This window comes from Pristis pectinata, chromosome 16 (assembly GCF_009764475.1).
Source record: "Pristis pectinata isolate sPriPec2 chromosome 16, sPriPec2.1.pri, whole genome shotgun sequence".
Classification (NCBI taxonomy): domain Eukaryota; kingdom Metazoa; phylum Chordata; class Chondrichthyes; order Rhinopristiformes; family Pristidae; genus Pristis; species Pristis pectinata.
In genome coordinates, this window is record NC_067420.1 from 21,312,986 (window position 1) to 21,335,824 (window position 22,839).

Below are 22,839 nucleotides of genomic sequence, written 5' to 3' on the forward strand. Positions count from 1 at the left end.
CAAGAAGGAACACAATTAGAACAAAAAGAAAACAAAGTCTGTTTTAGTACAAAGTGATTAAAGTGGTCATGGTGTTGCTAAACTGTAGTGATTAGGGTTTTGCCGGTTGGTTCAAGACTGAATGATTGAAGGGAAGTAGCTGTTCTTGAATCTGGTGGTGTGGGACTTTAGGCTTCTGTACCTCCTGCCCAGTAGTAGCTGCAAAAAGGTGTATGGCCCAGATGGTGGGGATCTTTGATGGATGTTGCCATCCTGAAGCAGTGCCTCCTGTAGATACTAGCAATAGTAGGGAGGATGTGCCCATGATGAATTGGGCAGAGTCCACTACTCTTCTGCTTCTTGCATTCCTGGGGAATGTAATGGGGAATCTCTGTCTACCCACCTTACAGGCCAAGAATCCCCGTTAACGAGATGTATTATCACATACCATTCTGGTAAAAGTTGACTTTCCTGCTGAATAGTGTTGATAATGCCAGCAGCTCATGAATGAATTTCCAGGCAACTTTGTTATTCTAACAAATTAATTTATTTTCAGTTACAGTCATAAGTACAGAAATGGGGAGTTAAACAGACATTTGAATCAATGGTGAAACAACCTGAAAAGGAAATAACTTGCATTTATATAACACCTTTTTAACTTCTAAGCATTTCCAAAAGCAGGCAGTGTGCAAATGGTCAGGTCCATAAGGAACAAGTAAATTAATCTTCTTTTGAGGGTACAGAAAAATAGTGGTGAAAGGTCTAGGGACAAGATTTTTTTAAAACAGACCTGCTTAGAAGTTTGAATCAATTCTTTATTGGAGAAATAAAAGGGTGCTGCATTAAGTACTTATGCCCACTCCAGTTTTCTGAAAAAAGGCAAAATTCTGTGAAAATTAGCAGTGCAGCATTTACAACACAAGTTCATCCACTAAGCATGGGGCTCTGTGCTTTCCATCAGGAGCTGCATAAAGAGCTTGCTGTTGTCCTGTGATTGCTGCACTGACTGCTGGGATGTGAGTCAGTGTTTAAAGAGTTCTTGCTACTGAAGTCATAGTACAGTGTCAGAAAAGGCTGCCATGGATATGAGGAGACACTATTTGGAAGTTCCTAACTTCGTCCCCTCAACCAATAGCATGTGATAATTTAGTATATTTACCTCAAAACAGGAGCAATTTGAGTCATTCCTTTATACACAATGAGCCATTTGGTGCATGTGCATGTCACCATCACCCCACCATGCACATGCAATGAAATACCCTAATTGACACCTGTGCCATGAGTGACTCCAAACCACTGAACTGCAGGCTGGATCAACAGACCTATGATGACTTTATGCAGGGGGATTGTGAAAACAAAAGGAGGCTCTGAATGGAGGAAGTTCCAGTGAATTACATAACATTATATTGGCCATTGAAAAGCGTTGCCCAAACGATCCATTTTGCTTAAATGGAAGGATCCAATATCCCCTACTACTTTTCAATGGTTTTCTCAAACTATATCATGTCTAAACTTGGAAAAAATTAGGAGTGGTACTGTTGATCCTTCGCTTAAATTTGAAGACATTTGGAGTCTGTTTATTCAATACTTTCATATGATATAGATCCCTTTTCAATAACTTTTCAATTTAAAGGAATGGAATTGACGACATAATATTGCTCCATTTTTTATTGAGAAATTTCAGTCCAGTTTTTTCCTTTTTTTTGAAATTTTCTTTATAGTTTAGTTATATTATTTACAATTTTTTTTATTGATTTGGGGATTTTTTTAATATATACAATAAATCTTTTTCTTTCTCTTTTATTCTATATTCATCTACTAAGATCGTGAGATCTAAAGTTTTTATTTCTTTTACTTTTTATGATTATCTATGTCATAATTGCTCTCGATCTCTTTGTATTACATGTACAATCATTGATGCTATATATTAATCTGTATTAATTTGGAAACTAATAAAAAGATTGAAAAAGAAAAAAAAGTGAGGCTGGTGATCCTGTGCACAGGACGTGTGACCATGGTGTCTCACTCCTGAGCTTTACCCAGCTTCACTCCTGTTTTCTCTTTCTGAGTGAACAGAGAAGGGTATAGTTTTCCTAAAAAAGCTCCAATTTCTGCTTATTGTGGAGGGAAGGCGACCCTTCATGATCAATGACCTAAAAATCATTTTCTGGTTAGTCACTAATATACTCAGAAATGACCACCAGCCTGGTCTTATAGAACATAGAATGTAGAACAATACAGCACAGGAACAGGCCCTTCGGTCCATGATGTTGTGCCGAACTACTTAAGCTAATGATGCCTAATTAAACAAATCCATTCTGCTTTCACATGCGCCAAATGGCTCTTTTTGCATAAAGTAATGACTCGAGTAGGTCCTGCTTTGAGGTAAATATAGTAAATTATTGCGTTAAATGTCCCAAAGGTTTTTTTATATACAATTATTTCAAAGTAATCCCATATACCAACTGATGTGCAGACAACAATTGACCACAAATGGTGAATAATCAGATCCGATCAGATTTTAATACTACTGGTTGAGAGGAGGAAGTTAGGATCTTCCAAACAGTCCTGGGATTTCTAATATGCTTGTATTAACAATGAATCCAAATGCAGTGGCTCCTCATTATGTAGTGACATCTAGTTTATATATATATAAAAAAAAGAGAGAAACTATCTTTATTAGTCACATGTAGATTGAAACACTCCATGAAATGCATCCTTGCATAGAATGTGCTGGGGGCATCCCACAGGTGTCACCACGCTTCTGGCACCAACATAGCATGCCCACAACTTCCTAACCCGTACGTCTTTAGAATGTGGGAGGAAACCGGAGCATCCGGAGGAAACCCACGCAGACACGGGGAGTACGTACAAACTCCTTACAGACAGCGGCCGGAATTGAACCTGGGCCGCTGGTGCTGTAATTGTGTTATGCTAACTGCTACACTACCGTGCCTGCTGGGTTTCCAATTCAACATCTGGCCTGGAGGAAGGGCTGAAGTACTTGAGCCAAGCTGATATTCTTTGCCAATTGTCTAGCAACTTCCATCAGTATGTTACTTTCAAAATAAAGCCTTGCATTTGTTGCGGCCAATAACCTGTACAGAAAATATTTAACTGGCACAATGAGATTACTTGTCCAAGAAATAACATCATCCTGAAATATCTGTAGTAAGTGTAAAACTTTGCTGGAATAAATTTTCAATAACTACTTTAATCAGATTTAACTTGTGAAACAATGTTCTTCTCTTGATTGCTTAAGTGTTAAATACATTCAAAGCTATCAACTGAGGCCAAAAAGATCACTCGTTCCCTCATTATTTAGGAATTAAGCTTGCAGAATAAGGGCTTTACTGAAAGACCTCTTAATCAGCATTGATATAAGTACACAATAAAACGTGTGTGTGTGTGTATGTGCGCTTTTCTAAGTTCATTGAACCAACACCATCAGGGTTTTGCATTAACCATGAAGGTATTCTTCTATTAATAAACCTTATTGCCTCTACTTGTATAAAGAACATTGGTAATATATTTGAAAAAAGTTTCCTGGTTGGTCGGCCAAATGTTTGCTGAAACAGTTGAATTCATCCAGTTAGATTTGTTCTTGTATTCATGTTACTGCTATCTTTCTCCTCTCCAGGACACACACAGGCACAATACATCTAGCTGAAAAGACAGTAAGGCAAACTATTGAACAATACTATTAGTTGCTTTCATGTTCAATTACCCTCTCCTGTGGGAATAAGGCATTTTGCTTCTGTACAGTGGCTCAGATACTTATTGTATTATCAGAGGCACTCCACTCCTGTACTTTGTCACGCATTGACTTGTGCTTTAGTTATTAGTTGTATTGATGAATTGTACATAAGCATTCATGGGATATAAGATGTGCTTACTCTTCACACCCTACATTTGGCTCAAAGATTTTGGATTTAGTCCATTTGCATTCTAACCATAGTTGACATTAGAAGGTAAGAATCATCCATAATCATTGCTGCCAAGTATTTTCTATTGCTGCTCATGTTGCAAGATGTGACCTATTTTTATTGCTGAGTAATGGTGTAGAGTTAAGGTCTCGGGATAAAATTTTCCAATACCCTGTTTGGCACACTTGCTGGGCACCTACTTGGATACCTGTGGATCTTCAACACACCACCACCAACTCCCCCCGATTTATGGGGGCTATGCACCCGTAATTTTCTGTAAACCATCTCCTGCATTTAATGTCTTGTTAATTCTGTAGGATCATGAATGATTGGTTGTCTCCTATATCACTGTGTTTCAGACTACAAAGCAAGGTTTTTTTCATCGCTTCTGTGGCATTGCTAGTTGATCTCAGCCAGACAGATGATGCTTTTCGGTTACTGAAGAATTAGTCAGTTTGCTTCTTAATATGAAATTGCAAAGCCTATTTGAAAATGTATGTTTGTAGCTTCCTCGCACAGCAGATAGGCCATGTATTTTGCATTTCTAAAACAAGCTTTCTACAATTTATGCAAAGTGAAATCTAACCATGGTGGGGCCTAGCTTGACATTCACCAAAGAATGCAGTTATTTCCTTACAGCTGCTTTCATTGCTTCATAGCAAAAGAACCCACAGGACACATTAGAACAGTACTTGATGCAATGGCAGACTGTGAGTGCAGTGTGTTTACCGTCTACAAAATGCCACTTACTCTGCAAGTCTCCCCTGAAATCACCTCCCATTGAGAAGGACACGGTCAACATGGGAACACCACCGTCTGCAGGTTTCCTCTCCAATCTCATGCCATCCTGATTTGGAAATGTATTGCATTTCTTCCTCATCCTGGAACTGAATCCTGGCAATCCCTATCTAACAGTGCTGTGAGAGTACCTTCATTAGAAAGACTGTAGCAATGTCAGAAAGCAGACTACTACTATCTTCTTGGGGACGTTGGAAATGAACAATGCCTCCTAGCTTTGCTATGATGTTCCCATCCTGAAAGTGATTTTTTTTTAAAAAAAGCTCATCATTTACTGAGAGTGCAGGAGATACTTTTATTGGTTTTCTTGAACATTTCATCCCAGCCTGTTGTTATACCAGCTGTAAATTATTTACCTATTTATTGTATATTGACTAATAACATTTTCAAACATTACTTGAATAACATCTCAATTACATGTACTATTTGGTTTACATGTCAGTCTTCAAGTGTCCAAGACTTTGGTTCTTTTAAGGCTGAGGGTAACCATAATTTTTTTTTCTCCCTCCACCCCCCCCCCCCCTTCCATATACAGTGGAGACAGGGAAGCTGTGAAAAGAATAGCTTATGAGCTTGTAGAAATGAAAGCCAAAGAAGGCATTATATATTTTGAAGCAAGATACAGTCCGCATTTACTGGCTAACTCCAACGTTGATCCGATTCCTTGGAACCAAAAACCGTAAGTAATCTGAGTACAATCTTTGAGAATTATTTCACAATTATTTTGTTGTAGGGGTATTTTGGCATGAATGCTCAACTATTAGCTTTTTAAGAGCTGCTTACTCTGGTTCCCATTACTGGTTAAACTGCACAGGGATCTTGTCTATCAATAAATCAGTGTCAAAAGTATAACATAGCTTTGGGGAATTTATTATTTCTTCCACGAATCACATAGTCTTGCACCAAGAAGGGGCTGGAAAGAACAACATAATTCCCATTCCAGTGCAAACCAAAGCAAAAATTTAGCATAGATGGAAGGACACTGAACAGTAGCAGAAAGCTTTGTGTATTGAAATGTTTACATTTTGCCATTCATTTGAATACTGTTACGGAGGTGTAATTTCTTTAGCAAAGGAGTAATAATATAAGGAAGCTTACAGCAAAGAACAGCTTAAAAAATTTTAAATACACAATCACTTACATAAGCATGTATAAGACTTGAAAAGGCTCAGCAAACAGTCAGTCAAGAAATAATAATTCTCTCCATTAATTATCATTCAATTCCATCTGAAGGTTTTGCTGTAATATCTAGCACAATCTGTTCTCGAGATAGAATGGTTGTCCTTCCACCATCCAACGCATAAGTAGCTAAATATAAACTTTCTCTGTCATCCCTTTTCCAAGTTTGAGTAAGCTCCTCCAATTTTAGAACAATTGGCACTCTCAGATATTGTGTTGGAGATCCATAGAGTGGTACAGCAAGGAAATGGGCCCTTCAGCCCAACTTGTCCATGGCAACCAGGAAGCCAGTCTTCGATAATCCCATTTGCCTGTGTTTGGCCCACATCCCTCTAAACCAGTTATCCAGGTCCCACTCCAATCTTGACCTTTTGGTTTATATTCACACTGCTAATATTACTTCCCTTTCTATTCTACAACTGATGTGTTAAATTCAGTCCAATCTATTTGCACTTTCCCAACCATTTTTGTATATTAGCTTGTTCTTCTGTATTTTTACACATGCCAGCAGAGTCTAAATAACTTTCCTCAAAACTTGTTTGTCATAACCAGGTTGACTCATTTATCCTGTAACATGAACTATCTAGGTGCTTCATTATTGTCTCTGCCTTTTGACAAGATGACAAGAACCCATATTTGTCTTTTACAAGCTTTTTGGTTGATGGCCAAGGTCAACGTGATTCTAAATGCTGTTAGTAGCAGGTGACAGTTTGATAGTTACAGCCAGTGTATCTATTTAAAAACTAATGTTTCATTGGTTGCCCAATGTAGTGACCATGGGCCAGTGTTGTGATGTGACTTCACAAGATTGTGAAGTCAGAAAATCTACACAGCATAGCACTATCTTGAGATTCTGGTCTGAATTGACAGGTGTCTGTGGAGTGAAGACATCAGACTTTTACGTAGGCCAGTGATTGATGGTGCTGCTTTGATTGCCGGCTCTTATGTCAGAAGTTAATCATGTTACATTGTTGGGTATTGCTTGCATCTACTTCATTAATCAGTCCAAACAGAGGGACTGTAATAATAGTTCACCATAGAGGTCTCAGCAATTAAAATTATATTGAAAACAACTTGGTAAATTATCCTTGTACTTGAGGTCATCTTTGATACACTGAGAGTGGCAAAGATTATAAAGCACTACATATCCCGCAGTCAACAGCAGAGGTTTGTGCTAGCTGCTGACTGCAAAAAAAGCTCCTTTATAATCTAGCGACCACTGGAACATGAATCTCTTCTTTCCCAAAGTTGCATGAACTGGCTGTTTTCTGATGTTCTGCAACACCAATGTCACCAAGCATGCTAAGCAGCCAGTCACATGGAAGAATTTTCATAGACAGTAAACCAAGATGTAATTGTCACTTTAATCACCTCATGCAGAGAAAAGTAAAGATTTGAACTTACACTTGAGATTAAATTGAGTGAAATATCTTGAGAATTTTTAAAAAAAATACTTAAAAATAGCTTTGTATTATTTTAAAGAGTTTTAAAATAATTACCTGAGCGAATGACAGTCCAAATTTTTTTTTAGGGCCAGAGAGCTTAAACAAGGTGTAATATTTCTGCTTTTTGCTTTACAGAATAGTTTGTAAGTAATTGAAGTTCTTGTTAATTCACTGAATGTACCAGAGAAGACTGCAATTGTGTAATCTGTAGTGGTACAGAGATTCCCTGACAGAAGATTTTCATGTTTGTGTGTATTGCAGAAACTGCTAAAATATTTCTTCCATAAATATTGGTAGTGCCAATAATTCATTGTTATTATGTCAAGAAATTCTAGACTACTGTTTCCAGAGAAGATATTAACTGAAAAGGTGTCAGGAAAGAGGAATGACTTGTGTGGAGACAGTAAAGAAATTAAAAATTGTTTTCTTTGCAATGAAGCCAGGATCTCCTGATTCAAATTTTTGATGTGAATAGATAAGGATAAACTCCATTCCAAGGTGGACCAAAGAACATGGACAAGATGGTTGTCAAAAGAGCTGAGGAAATATGTTCTAGCATGCTGGATGCGTTCCCTAAAGAGTTGCGATTGCAGATTCAATAGTAACATGGACATAGACTTGAAAAGAAAAAACTTGGGGCTATGGGAAAGGACAGATGATTAGACCCAGTCAAATAGCTCTTTCAAGTAGCCATCACAAGCACAATGGACCAGATGGTCTTCTGAGTAGTAGAGCTCCATAATCAAGAAGTTTTAAGCACATATTACTGTTCTCCTTTCCCAGAATGGAATGTGATTATGATGGTTCCCAGATCAGTTCCTGCAAGCCCGGAATGTTCACTGAGCAGTTTCTGTCACAAATCAGCTGGATTCCACCTCACACGGAAATAGATTATTATGTTCATGTCCTACACAGATTTTATTTTAAAAAGAGCATTGCCAGGAGAAATTAGTTCACATTGTTCCAAAATGCACCTGACTTCAGGCACTCTCAGCACACCCGAGTTCTCTTTGTGCTGCTTACTCAGCAGTGGCATGACTTAAAGGCTTCCTGGCAGTTGGGAACCCACTGTTGTCCTGGACTTGGTTTTCCATCATAAGCTCTGCATTGATGTAGTCCACAAAGGAAACATCTTACCTCAGTGCAATTCCAATTCAGTTGCACCTTGAATACTGGTGAATTTGCAAGAGGCAGGCCCACAGCCAGAATGGTAAACCATACAGTCACTGATTTATGTGTCTCCATTGAAGAATTGCTAGGCCTATGTTTTTATATGGAATTACTTATCTATTTAATATAAAATAATGATTGATAAACTGTTCCTCAGTTGGATAAAGTGCATGTCAAGTTTGCCTACACTTTTATTTTCCTATTTTCACAGTCGCTCGTGAGTGGACTAACGATGTATCTTTATCCCCACTCCTCATCTTAATTTGTATGTTGGTCCTTGGCAATGCTATTCATACTTCTTACAGGGCTTTATAGGGTTGATGTTACTTCTGGTTGGGATATTGGAATTGGTTTATATTGTCACTTGTACCGAGGTACAGTGGAAAAACTTGTCTTGCATATTGTTCATACAGATCAATTCATTATACAGTGCATTGAGGTAGTACAAAGTAAAACAATACAGAATACAGAGTAAAACGTCACAGCTACAGAGAAAGTGCAGTGCAGGTAGACAATAAGGTGCAAGATTATAATGAGATAGATTGTGAGGTCAAGAGTCCATCTTATCGTACAAGGGAACCATTCAATAGTCTTATAACAGCGGGATGGAAGTTGTCCTTGAGCATGGTGGTATGTGCTTTCAGGCTTTCGTATCCTCTGCCCGAGGGGAGAAGAGAGAATGTCGGGTGGGCGGGGTCTTTGATTATGCCGGCTGCTTTACTGAGGCAGCGAGAAGTGTAGTCTACAGAGGAGAGGCTAGTTTCTGTGATGTGCTCAGCTGTGTCCACAACACTCTGCAGTTTCTTGTGGTCCCGGGCAGAGCAGTTGCCAGACCAAGCCCTGATGCATCCAGATAGGATGCTTTCTATAGATATCTAGATTCACAGGGCATAGTTTCGAAATGATGGCTTAGCTAGAGGATAGTGAATCTTGAAATCCTGTGGAAGGTTGGTTGCTGAATATATTCCAGACAGAGATTGACAGATTTATTGATTTTAAGGGAATCAAAATTTGTGGGGTTAGTATCAAAAGAGAAACTAAAGTGAAAGATTAACCATGATCTTATTGAATAGTGGAGTAGGTGTAAAGGGCTGAATGAACTACTCTTGCATCATTTCTTACTTTCTTACACAGTTGCTACGTTCATGTCATCCAGCTCCATCCCTCATCAGTTCTCCTACCATCCCACTGCCTGTGCAGTAAATTCATCCTTCACTGTAGGAAAAGCGTAAGAAACTCTGTACATGTGTCACTAAAATCTATACTCTCTTTGATAACTGTCACAAACTGAATCAGATGGTTCTTGACCTTGGTGCCCCGTTCTGTATTTCTGACCAAGGTTCACCTATTTCCAGTTTCATTAAAGTGCTTCAATCCTCCTTTCATCTATCCAGCACAGAAAGCTTCAATCACCCTTGTCAGATTCAGACAGAATTATTCCCATATCCTCCTGCCTGGCTTCATTTCCCATAAAACAGCTCATTCAGAATTCTAATGCAAATGCCCTAAATCAGACTATTTCCTCTTTTGACCTTCTCCACTCCACGTTTGCTTCTTTTAAGTATCTATTTATAACATCGTTCCTCCCTGTGGCCCAGAATCAATCATATTGAACATCGTCGGGCAGCATCTATGGAAAGAATTTATGTAACTCTGTTTCTCTTTCCCCAGATACTGCCTGACCTGCTGAATGTTTCCAGCATTTTCCTCTTTTATTTCAGATTTCCACCACTTGCAGTTTTCTGATTTCCATTTATGTTCCTCTTTTTAAAACTATCTGCATTCCTCACCTCCCTTTGCCACACCATTAATAGTTGTGCATTTGGTTACTTACACCTGTTCTCTGACATATCCTTTCTTCATCTTCCTTGCCTGCCTTAAGACAGTTCTAAATTTTTGATCGTTCCTCTGAATATTTTTTTTTGGAATTTTTTTCACACTTTTCATTATGCCTTTGGGTAAATTCCTTGGAATGTTTTTCTGTAAGCCCTCTCCAAGTCCCAATGATTGTCCCAAAATGTTCTTTTAACTGGGTCGGCTGTTGGTTCAATTTTACCTTGCCTGTTTAATCTCCATGGCATGTTACTGGAAGTGTGAGATGGAAATAACATGGCACCCTCTGCAGGGTGCTTGCAACACGTGTCAACTGGGCAAACAATAAACCACAATTATGGCTTGTAAAATGGACAATGCAAGGTTGGAACAAGGGTGTAAATTGAATGCCAAATGAGATATGAAAAGAGAAATAATGAGTGGAGAAAAAGGGCTGAATGTGGAAAGGGAGGAAAAATGAGTGATTCTTTTTGATTAAAAGGTGCCTTTAAAATAAAACCTGAATAGTTTGAAAGTGAACTTGTGCTAATTTTAAGTATCAAAGGCTGATTGGTAGTAATTAACTCATCATTTAAACAGGTTCCTACCCCACAGAACCATAGAACACTACAGCTCAGAAAACAGGCCATTTGGCCCTTCTAGTCTGTTCCAAAACTTTATTCCACTAGTCCCATTGACCTGCACCCGGTCCATAACCCTCCAGATCTCTCCCATCCATGTATCTATCCAACTTATTCTTAAAACTTAAGAGTGAGCCTGCATTTACCACGTCAGGTGGCAGCTCGTTCCACACTCCCACCACTCTCTGAGTGAAGAAGTTCCCCCTAATATTCCCCCTAAATCTTTCCCCTTTCACCCTAAAGCCATGTCCTCTCGTACTTATCTCTCTTAATCTAGGTGGAAAGAGCCTAATCACATTTACTCTGTCTATACCCCTCATAATTTTGTAAACCTCTATCAAATCTCCCCTCATTCTTCTCTGCTCCAAGGAAGAAAGTCCTAACCTGTTCAATCTTTCCCTGTAACTCAACTCCTGAAGACCCGGCAACATTCTAGTAAATCTTTTCTGCACTCTTTTAATCTTACTGATATCCTTCCTATAGTTAGGTGACCAGAACTGCACACAATACTCCAAATTTGGCCTCACCAATGTCTTATACAACCTCACCATAACATCCTAGCTCCTATACTCAATACTTTGATTTATGAATGCCAGGATGCCAAAAGCCTTCTTTACAACCCTGTCTACCTGTGACGCCACTTTCAGGGAATTATGTATCTGAACTCCCAGATCCCTTTGTTCCTCTGCACTCCTCAGTGCCCTACCATTTACTGTGTATGTCCTACCTTGATTTGTCCTTCCAAAATGCAACACCTCACACTTGTCTGCATTAAATTCCATTTGCCATTTTCTGGCCCATTCTTCCAGTTGGTCCAGATCCCTCTGCAAGCTTTGAAAGTCTTCCTCCCTGTCCACAACGCCTCCAATCTTAGTGTCATCAGCAAACTTGCTGATCCAATTTACCACATTATCATCTAGATCATTGATATAGACAACAAACAACGATGGACCCAGCACAGATCCCTGAGGCACACCACTAGTCACAGGCCTCCAGTTTGAGAAACAATCATCCACTACCACTCTATCTTCTCCCTCACAGCCAATTTCGAATCCAGTTTACGACCTCTCCATGGATACCTAGTGTCTGAACCTTCTGAACTAACCTCCCAAGTGGGACCTTGTCAAAGGCCTTACTAAAGTCCATGTAGACAACATCCACAGCCTTTCCTTCATCTACTTTCTTAGTAAACTCCTCGAAAAACTCTACAAGATTTGTTAAACACAATCTACCACACACAAAGCCATGCTGACTATCCTCAATCAGCCCTTGGCTGTTCAAGTACTTGTATACCTGATCTCTCAGAACACCTTCCAATAATTTATCTACTACTGATGTCAGGCTCACTGGCCTGTAATTACCTGGTTTACTTTTAGAGCCTTTTTTAAACAATGGAACAACATGAGTCTTAACTTCCTGTACATAATTTACTGTGAATCCACCTTTTGAGGTATCATTATCACAGGAAATTCACACTGATCAATGTAATGGGTGGGTGAGGGGAGTGGAAAACGCTAAGATGCTGTATGTCCAAAGGAGCGTCTCTGACAGACTGACTTAATTTGTGCTTTAAGTATCTCCCCTCACCTGAAATTGCTGTCAGATGTGCATAAACAACAATGAGGTTCACTAGCTGTGCCATTATTTTGAAAGCATTTTTTTTTTGTAATTATAGGCTAATCTCAATCTGATTTTGTGTATATTTACTCTGCCTAGTGACTGAAAATTTTTGAGTGGTATATGGTATATTCTGCTGGAAAAGTTATTTCTTCAGCTCCCAAATCTTGCTATTGTTAACCGCCAGCCATGAGGCAGTCAGAGAACCAGTTCACAGAGGATGTAAAATCCAATTACCACAATTGTGAGTCAAAACGAACTCTGGCAGAGAATTGCAGTGCATCAATAAAAAGTCTATCAATTGTTCCCTTTTAAAAAGGTCTAGGTTGATATTATTTGCTAAGAAATTGTTTACATTAAAATTTATATTTTGCAGTTATTCACGTGTGATTTTCTAAAAATAAAATCAAGGCTTTTCAATTGTTTCTGATCGACAATATTTGTCTACAATGGAATCAATGGCAAACCTACAATAAGTACAGTGGTTCTGTGAAGTTACTTACATGGGGATGTGGTATTTTGCTTTGGATTGTAACAGTATCAATGAAGAAGTCATTGGCTGTTTACAAAAATGGATGAATTGTAAATGCCTAAATCATAAATGCTCTTCTAAAATTACCATGTTAGTTGGTTTTATCCAGACTTGGTTGCTTAGGTATGTAAAAGATGTGTATGATCAATCTGCCTCTGGCTTTTACATCAACTGAGCATGTGTCCTTCTGTATCCAGAGGGGACTTGACTCCTGATGAAGTGGTTCAACTTGTCAACAAGGGCTTCCAGGAAGGAGAAAAGGATTTTAAAATTAAAGCAAGATCCATCCTTTGCTGCATGCGGCACATGCCAGGTAATGTATCATTGCACATGCAAATACAGTTTTTTTTACTTTGGCACACTGTTTTTAAATCTAATTTGCATATATTGGGAACTTTTGAGAATTGTTAGCATTGCTACCTGAAGCATTTGATAGATCTTTGCCAATGTTCAATTCCTTGTTCATTATTAAACAGAGTTGTAATCTGGTTCTCTAAGCTCAGTCCCCAAGCTAAATGGTGTTGTCATGCCAGTCTTTTCATTTAACCTATTTTTGGCTAATTAGACCATGGAGAACAACAGCCCTGTTCCTTCAACTCTGACATGCTGTATTTTTGCCACTGTTTTCCCTTGTGATTGATGCCACGGTTGTTTCTAGTTCCAATTGGAGCCTTCTGGGACTCCCTCATGATTATCTTCAGGCCTTTGTGCCATTTTAAATCTATTCATTTTTTAATGTTTTCATTGTTTTATACACACAAATCATTTCTTACTGCAATACTAAAGAACAGGCCAGAAGTCTGGGATTTAGGAGAGGAGTAATTTCTAGGAGCAAATTGGATGGAATGGAATTTCGTTTGGAATCTGCTACTGCCAGATCCTGGTCTATCACTTCCAGTTTCTCCATCTCCCCTCTGATCTCCCAAAGTCATTTTTCTTCCAGTCTGCTTCCAACTCTTTTTTTTGTAAACTATCTGCCAACCCAATTGGCAGCTCTCACTGGTGTGTTGTAGCTATATTAGCACATAATTGGAAAATCAGAGGAAAAACCATGGTATCACTAAGATTGATTTTCTGTATATCTCCAATATTCCCATCAGAATTTGGATTCTCCTTCTCAGTGCTGTTGAAACCCATGGCCACATCCTCAGTTCTTAAAGGTCTTTGAAGCTGGTTACAAATTTTCAGGATCCTAATTTCCTCCAGGATATTCTGGACCTCAAGAGGTCCACTTCTACATCCTTTTGACCTGGGATTGCCTTCCATCTACCAACAGAACTGAGATTCTCAGTGAAGTATTTTTGACTGAATCGCTTTCATCCAGTTCAACTGGACCCAAGTTCCATTCTCTCCCTTTGCACATCAAACCCAACTCTTTCATTAAAAGCAGCAGCTGAAGGTTTGCAAACAGCTTACAATTTGTAGATTTTAATAATTATTCTTTAAGTGTTCTACCTATGAATGACAATGATAAGGTGACAAAATTATGCTTTTGGTACTTTTCAGAATGGTCTGCTGAAGTTGTACACTTGTGCAAGAAATATCGCAATGAAGGTGTTGTGGGCATTGATTTGGCAGGTGATGAGTCTTTAAGTACTGATGTCCATTCAGGCCATGGCAAGGCCTTTGAGGTAGGTGCTTCCCATTCACATGATGAATTAACTTAATGGGAAACACTGGTTGGAAGCTAGATTCAAAAACAAAATTCAATCCCATTTGGTCTTTTGGAAACATGAACATCGCAACAGGCAGAGATGGTAACACAATGCATTGCTTGAACTGCTCTCCTCAGATTGCATTCAGCTTATTCTGCTGCACTCTGTGGGGGAGCCATTCACTACAGTATTACCAATGACTCACCTGATCAATGGATATGCTGGGTACGTCTCACAAACTTATTTTCCATTTGGCATCAGCTGAAGTCAAACGAGCGAAAGGGAGAACCCCTTGGACATCGTCTACCTGTGTGTCCATCTATAAAGCGGTAGGTTAGATTTTAAAAATCTATTATTTGGATAGGTTCCACAATTCTACACACATAAATATTCTCATTATGCCTTCTGAATTATTAACATAAGATATTCTTTCGAATGGGTGACATTTGGTTAATTCCATAGCGCTTTTGTTAAATGAATTGACTGCTATTAAATGTGTGGTAGGGCTGACTAAATGTGCATGGATGCTACCTGTTATCTGTGTGCTCTGAAACGTTCTTCAATATCATTGCTTATCACACGCAAGATATAATTCTCACCGTTTTCAAGTGTTCTGAAACATAGTAATCATTATCTGCCTTATTGAGGGAACCCAATATCATTAGTTTCAGGTTGAGTAAAATGCTGTGAATAAAAAAAAAACAGCAAAAGTAAAATTTTGTAATCTGCATATATATTTACGAAAGAAACAGTTAACTGATTAGGTGAAGAAAGGTCATTATCTGGATATCACAACTGTAATAACGACATGTAATATATTAGATCTGTAATGTTTAATATCTGCCTTATAAAAAAAATAATGCTAAGTGCTGTTGGCTCTGTGACAGACTGTCAGCATTTACCTGCGTAACTGCAGCAAGTTCAGGACTGGGGTGCACGTGGCAGTCCAAGACTTGCCAACAGATTCCTGCTGGTGAATTTGTTGCTGTGCTCCACTGCCAGCATTTGCACTGGCAGGACAGACTTGCACTGAAAACCCACAGCACCAACACTGGGGAGTGTGCTCACAGATCTAGGAGCTGAGAGTATTTAAATGGAGCTGCAAGAAAGAAAACTAAGAGTAAAGGAAGTTTTTTTTTGAATAATTTGTAAATGTTATGATGATTTTAAAGTGTTCGAGGTGAATTTATTTTTTGATAATTATTCAAACAATTTTAATTTATTTTTAATAGGTTTCAATGTTCCTGAATGTCAGAATAGTGTAAAGCATTGAGGGGAAAAACTTGATAGCTTTGATAGATGGCTTTTCTGCCTGTAGAACGTTTTCTCTGGAGTTTTGTGTGTGGGGCTTGCTTTGGTGCATTCCTGTGACTTTATTTCCTCACTGAGTGTACTGGGTCTTGCTGATCAGGTTCAGGAGGCTTTAATCCAGAAGCTGTCTTTAAGAATAAGCATAAGGTAAATGAGAAACCATTGCATACCTCGCCATTAAGTGCTGGTGGTGAGCTACATTGACCGATGAGGGTAAATCAATTTAAAACAGACCAATTAGCCTTTTTGGAGAACAGAGGAAACATGTATATCAACATTAACCTTAAATATGTTACAGCAAGATTGGGGAGAGGCTATTTGCATTATTCAAAGACAGGATGAAATACATATTGCTTTATTATTGTTTCAACTTGTGCACATCTCTCACACTTCTAATGCCAAAAAATACAAAATTATGATAGTCCACTGTCTTTACATGCTGCTGCTCCTGAGTTTCATAACCAGGTGTCACACCACTATCAGAAGGGATTGACACACAACAGTAAATCTACAATGATTTTAAGCATTTAGCTTCTAAGTGATCTTCCCCATAGAAATAACTAATGATCTTGAAAGAGAGAGCATGTTAAATATTACTGCAGCTTGATGCCGAATTATAACGTAGAGCAACTCCCATGAACAAATATTTCAGATATTTGGCTGGTATTGGAATAAACCTTTGGTATAGTCTGTTTGTAATGCTCTCTTATTGTCAACACAAATCACTAAATGGGAATATGCATCTATTATGTCAGTGTGTGTCCATGGATCTCTAATACAGTGCAAGTGTGATTTAAGGCCGTATGTTGATTAGCTATTCTCTATTCAGGGAAATTATGCCACAATATTAAATCTGAGATAAATAATATGAAGTTGCTATACTATTAGCATATTGGCTAATTTACCAAGATTATACTATAAAGGGCCACTGGACCTTTTAACCTAAAGCAAGTGACTTGTTCACTCATGGAGTCATTGATAGATTGGAAGCAAGTCTTGTTTTTAATCATAAGTTTCTGACATAGATCTTTGTCCATCAAATTCCTACCTCATTGGCAGATGTGGGATTATGCATTCCATGCTGTTCCTAACTTTACATCCCGGCTCCCTCACCCAGCTACATTTAATATATCCACCATATTTAAGCATATCCATTTGGTCAAATCAGGAAAATTCAGATTTGTTTCTTGCCATTTGTTTATTTAAAGGGTGAGACTAATAGACATCTGTTTACCTTGGGCATCCAACACTCTCATGGTACTGAAATGTTTATTTTTGGATCAGTCTCTTTGTACTTAGTGTGACCTTGCACAGGCAAAAGGGAAACCATAAAATTTAAAATAAGTTCTGGCAGTACTCCCTGATAGTACTTTTTGGGATCCTACTCCAAAATACCAAGGTCCCTAGTGATAGGACTAACATCATAGATGTATATTCATGATAGTGGAAGGGCTATCTTACTTGTTTATTACCACAGAAGCAAACCATTTGACCCATTGAGTCAACGCCAGCTCCCAAAAGAGCAATCCTGTCAGTCCTATTCCCACACACTTTATTTCTCTGTAACCTTGCAAATTATTCACTCTCTCATGTCAACTTTTGTCACTTAGCAACATTAAGGGGTAATTTACAGTAGTCAATTAAGTTTTTGGGAAGGAACTGGAGCATCTAGGGATAACTCACATGATCATATGGAGAATGTGCAAACTCCACAAGAACAGCACCCAAGACCAAGATCAAACGTGGGTCCCTGGAGCCGTGAGGATGGAACCAGATATTCTGTGAATTGTATAAAGCAGCAGCAGCACCTCAGGGGAAGGTGATGCAATTATACTTTAATGTGAATTGTCAGCAGAGGAAAAAAAAAATTCTCATATCAGTCTTAAGTGGTTGATCCCTTTTACACAAACTATGCCCTCTGGTCCTCAGTCAGGGGAAACATCCTCCCTGTATCTAGCCTGTCAAGTTTCTTAAGAATTTTGTATGAGCACTTTTAGATGAGTGCTCTTCTCATTCTTCTAATAGTCTCGGTCTACTCAATCTCTTGTCATGTGGCAGACCCGCCACCCCTAGAACCAGTTTAGTGAACCTTTACTGCATTCCTATTATGGCAAGTTCTTCTGTATTCACATTCCCACTTTGTTTATGATTGTTTGTGAACTTAGAAAAATGACGACATTTTGTACCCTCAAACAAATAATTGATAAAAATCACGAGCCCAATCACCAATCCACTAGTCAGTCTGCCAACTTGAAAAGTATCTATATATTCCCCATCTTTACTCTCTGTTCAATAACCAATTCTTAATCCAGGTCAATATAGTATCCTAATTCCATTTGCTAATCAACCAATAGATGAGGTGAAACAAGTGGATGAGGTGCATCTGAATCTCCAACAGGCTTATTGAAAGGCTTCTGGAAATTCAAATACACTGCATCCACTAATTCCTCCTTATCTTCTTTACTCATTGCATCTTCAAAGAACTGCAACACAATTTTCCTTTCATTGAATCCATGTCAACTCTCTGAAATTCTATCATTCTTTTCAGGCTATTCTGTTATAACAACCTTCATTATAGTTCGCAACTTTGTCCCTACCACTGACATCAGGCTAATGGTTTGGTACTTCCTTTATATTTTCCCTCTCTCTCCCTCTCTAAACTACTGGGGTCACATTTGATATCCTGTACACCCATAGGAACAATTCCAGGACCTACAGAAACTCCGATGATAATAACCAGAATATGTCTAAAGCTGCCTCTTTCAAAACTCTGGGATATGGATCCTCACATCCTTGCAAGTTCACCAACTTCTCTAGTACGATTTTTGGACTGATACCTTTTCTCACTAGACCCTTGATTTTGTAATATATTTGGCAGGTTTTGTGTATTTTCTTTTGTGAAGACAAACAGCAATCGTTTAATTTCTCTACCACTTCCTTATTTCCAGTATTAAGCTTCCCTGTCTTTATCTCCGTTTGCCCTCTCTTTTCCTTTGTATGTTCCTATGAAAGCTCTAAAAATCAGTTTTTTTTCTTACCAGTCTACACTCATATTCTATCTTGCTTTTATTAATTTCTTGGTCCTCTGATGCATTCTAAAATGCTCATCAGGCCTACTGATATTTCTGGCAACTCTATAAGCCATTTCCTTTGATTGAAAACTATCTTTAATTTCTCTGGTCAGCCATGGATGAATTGCTTTGGGTTTTCTGTGCCTTAATGAATTTTTTAAAATATAAATGTGTGCATTCTTTCTTTAAATGTTAACCATTTGCCCGTGTACTGTCATACCTTTAAATGTGTTTTCCCAATAAACCACAGCCAACTATTTTCTCATACCTTCATAGTTTCCTTTTTTTAGATTTTCACTTTCAAACTAAATGTAAAATTCTAACACATTATTCCACTTAACCCCTAAAAGCCCCTTGACAACAAGATTATCAATCAAACCCTTCTCATTGCACAAAGTGAGATCCAAAATGGCCTTTTCCCTAGATGGTTCCTCCTGTGAGAGAAAAGCATCTTGAACACATTCAGTAGATTCATCTTCCACCTTATTACAGACAACTTGATTTGCCCAGTCTTTATGGGTTAAAGTCTCCCATGAATACTGTACTGCTTCTGTTACACGTACCTCTAATTTTCTGATTTTTATGCCACACTCAATTTTACAATTGCTATTTAGTGGCTTATAAGTAACTCAGTATTTCCTAACCTTTTCTGTTTCTGAGCTCCACCCAAATCGATTCACATTCTGCATCATAATTGGTCATGCTGAGATTATTTCTGGACTAATCTCCTCCCTTATTGAGTGCTATAGCGCAGACTTTTTCTTTTCATCTGTCTTTCCTAAATGTCAAATATCATGGAATATTTAGTTCCTAACTATTTAGGTTTGGTCACTCTGTAACCATCTGTTCATAATTGCCATTAGATCATATCTATCTACTTGCACTGTACCATTGATTCATTTCTGATGGAGTACGATCAACCTGAAAAATTAACTTTGTTTCTTTCTCAACAGATGCTGAATATTTGCGGGATTTTTGACTTTTATTTTAGATATTAAACATTTTCAGCTTTTAGCTTTTTCACTTGATAAGTAGATTATTTTATTGAAGGAGTGAAAAAGCACTTAACAATCCATTAATTATCAACTGAACCCTCCATTTGCAACTTTTAAAAATTTCTTGCCCGTTTTAGTTGGTATACAGAATCAGAAAAGATGGTGGGCTTTGGAAATCCAAATTCACTTTTTGCAAAGAATATAATTGATATTTGCGGATTTGTTCTTGGAATGGATACGTTGAATGGAAAATTATTCTCACCTACTTCATCAATAAAACAATTAATTTATCAGGTGCCAACTTAAATGACTGTTTAATAATCTAAAGCGTTACGTTCAATAATTAGGGATGAAAGTCCATCATTGATAAATCATAATAGGGAGAAACTGTTATTGGAAGACTAGATAGATCCTCTTAGCAGTAAGGGCATCTGAAACCATGTAATGAAAATAGTTTACCGACATGTGAAAAAAATTGTGAACAAATAAAATTGTTAAACTTTGGATTGCTACTCCATGAACAAAGTTCAAAGATTAGAGTAGCAATTTCTCTACTTATTATATATATATATAAAAAAAGACAAAATGGTTGGTATCCAAAAAAATTAAATATTAGTGGTGAATGACTTGTTCCACGAATTGCATCATGAAGCAGAAGTTTACAAAATTGTAATAGTCTCTCTGGTCAATGCAAAACAGGTTTCCAAGTTATTTCTCAAAGTATAATGAGACAAAAAAAAAAGACGACAAAGTATTTGGATTGATGACCAAAGGGTTGGTCAATGAGGGTGGCCTTGATTGGTAAGGGGTTAAGAGTTTTGAGGAGAAGGCAGGAGAACGTTGAAAAAAAAAATCAGCCATGATTGAATGGTGGAGCAGACTCGATGGGCCAAAATGACCAGATTCTGCTCTTGTATCTTATGGTCGAAGAAAGAGACAGGGATAGACAGAGTGAAGTTCAGCACAGCACCTTCTGGTGTGCAAATTGGTAATCGTGCTTTGCCTGAAGTACCAGTGACTGAATTTAAAGATATTTAATTGTAAAGTATACTGGGCTGTTATGAGGTCTGAGGTCATGAAAGGGAACAATGCAAGTTGTTAGTACTCTAGAGGTGACGCTACTGTTGGGCTAACCATCCAACTCGCTGCTCATCAGTCATTTTAGTGGCAGGCATGACTAGAACACCCACCTGATGGAGTTTGGCGATCTTTGGACACTGGGTCCAGCAAGCAGGCTCTGCATTCAGCATTTGAGCTGGTTTGTTCTGGTTATATACCTGTGTCAATAACTTTTTTTTTGTTACTTTCTCAGGAAGCTGTTCAGTGTGGCATCCATCGAACCGTACATGCTGGCGAAGTTGGAGGACCTTCGACAGTCAAAGAGGTGAAGCGGTATTTATGGTTCTTTGTATCTTGTGTGTTTAATATTTTACAGAAGTGATGAACTTGGATCTGAGTGCACTCTGACTAACCAGATCAGCTTCTCTTTTAGTTCTCACTGTCATAAAGACACTGTTTTGTGCTGGAAAATGCATTACCTTCTGGGTGGGGTGAAATGAGTAATGAAGGATAATTGTAAAACTCACACCAAATGACATTGACATTGAAGAGAATGCTATTCAAATTAACTTCTTGTTTGACATTGGTCTGAATGGAAGTAACATGGAGTTGAAACACAACAAATAGGGATTTGAAGCAGCATCAAAAATCTGAACATAAGAAAAATATGAAATTCAGAAATGTCCAATGTTAAGCTAGCATTACATGTTTTTTCTGTTTTTAATTTTGACCGAATTAACTGCAAATTGTATAACTTTGTTGGCTTTCACTAATTTAAGTTATTGATTTCAACAGATAATTAGTTGACATTTATTTATTGATAGGCCGTAGATGTTTTGAAGGCTGAACGGATTGGACATGGGTATCACACAATTAAAGACCCTCATCTCTACAACCAATTGTTAAAACAAAATATGCATTTTGAGGTAAGCAATTCCTGGATTTATACCTAACATTCAATGTTTTGGAAAAAAAATTGAACAAGTTATTTGTTTTTTGCTACACCAAGATCAATGATTTGATTTTGAATGGACCATACTATTTCTGACTCCTTCAGATGTGACAGTCAATTTTCATTTTTGTTTCTCCCCCCACCCCCCAACCCCCAGACCTGTCCTTGGTCTAGCTATCTCACTGGAGCATGTGACCCAGATTTTACAAAGCATCCAATCAAAAGGTAACTCCTGTTCTTTTTTTTATTTACTGGGGGAATGAGATGTCTTTCAAGGGAAAGAACTTTGGTTTAAAGTGTCACCTTATTACTGAGGAGTACCTACCTTGCAAATTACCACCGTTTTGGTTGGCTGGAGAAAGTGCATGCCACAGCAAACATTAAACTCGCTGAATGATAACGGTTACAGAACCTATTTATTAAATTTGTGCAGCCAGCAGCAGGCATTGAACATATCATTTTAAATCGGTGCAAACATGTTGGAGAAATTCTGTAGCAGATAGGAAAACTGAAAACAAAAGGTCTGGTAGTCTCAAACATGGCTGCAGCATGATTATGGTGCAGCAGTATCAGCTAATTATAAATTATTCATCCAAATTCTTGGTCATCAAGATGCTTGAAGGTTCAAAGTAAATTAGCAGGCAGATGAAACAATTAATACAAATTACCCAGTTGAATTTAAGTAGCAGAATATCTA

General features: G+C 38.1%; 1 protein-coding gene across 1 annotated transcript in view; it reads left to right on the forward strand.

Moving 5' to 3' along the window:
• The window catches only part of ada (adenosine deaminase), a 50,447-nt gene that overhangs the window by 22,572 nt on the left and 5,036 nt on the right, over window positions 1-22,839 (forward strand). The window contains exons 4-9 of the mRNA XM_052031096.1: window positions 5,239-5,382; window positions 13,297-13,412; window positions 14,606-14,730; window positions 21,444-21,515; window positions 22,015-22,116; window positions 22,300-22,367. Of these exons, the coding sequence (XP_051887056.1) occupies window positions 5,239-5,382; window positions 13,297-13,412; window positions 14,606-14,730; window positions 21,444-21,515; window positions 22,015-22,116; window positions 22,300-22,367 (627 nt within the window). The remainder of the gene's footprint in view (window positions 1-5,238; window positions 5,383-13,296; window positions 13,413-14,605; window positions 14,731-21,443; window positions 21,516-22,014; window positions 22,117-22,299; window positions 22,368-22,839) is intronic.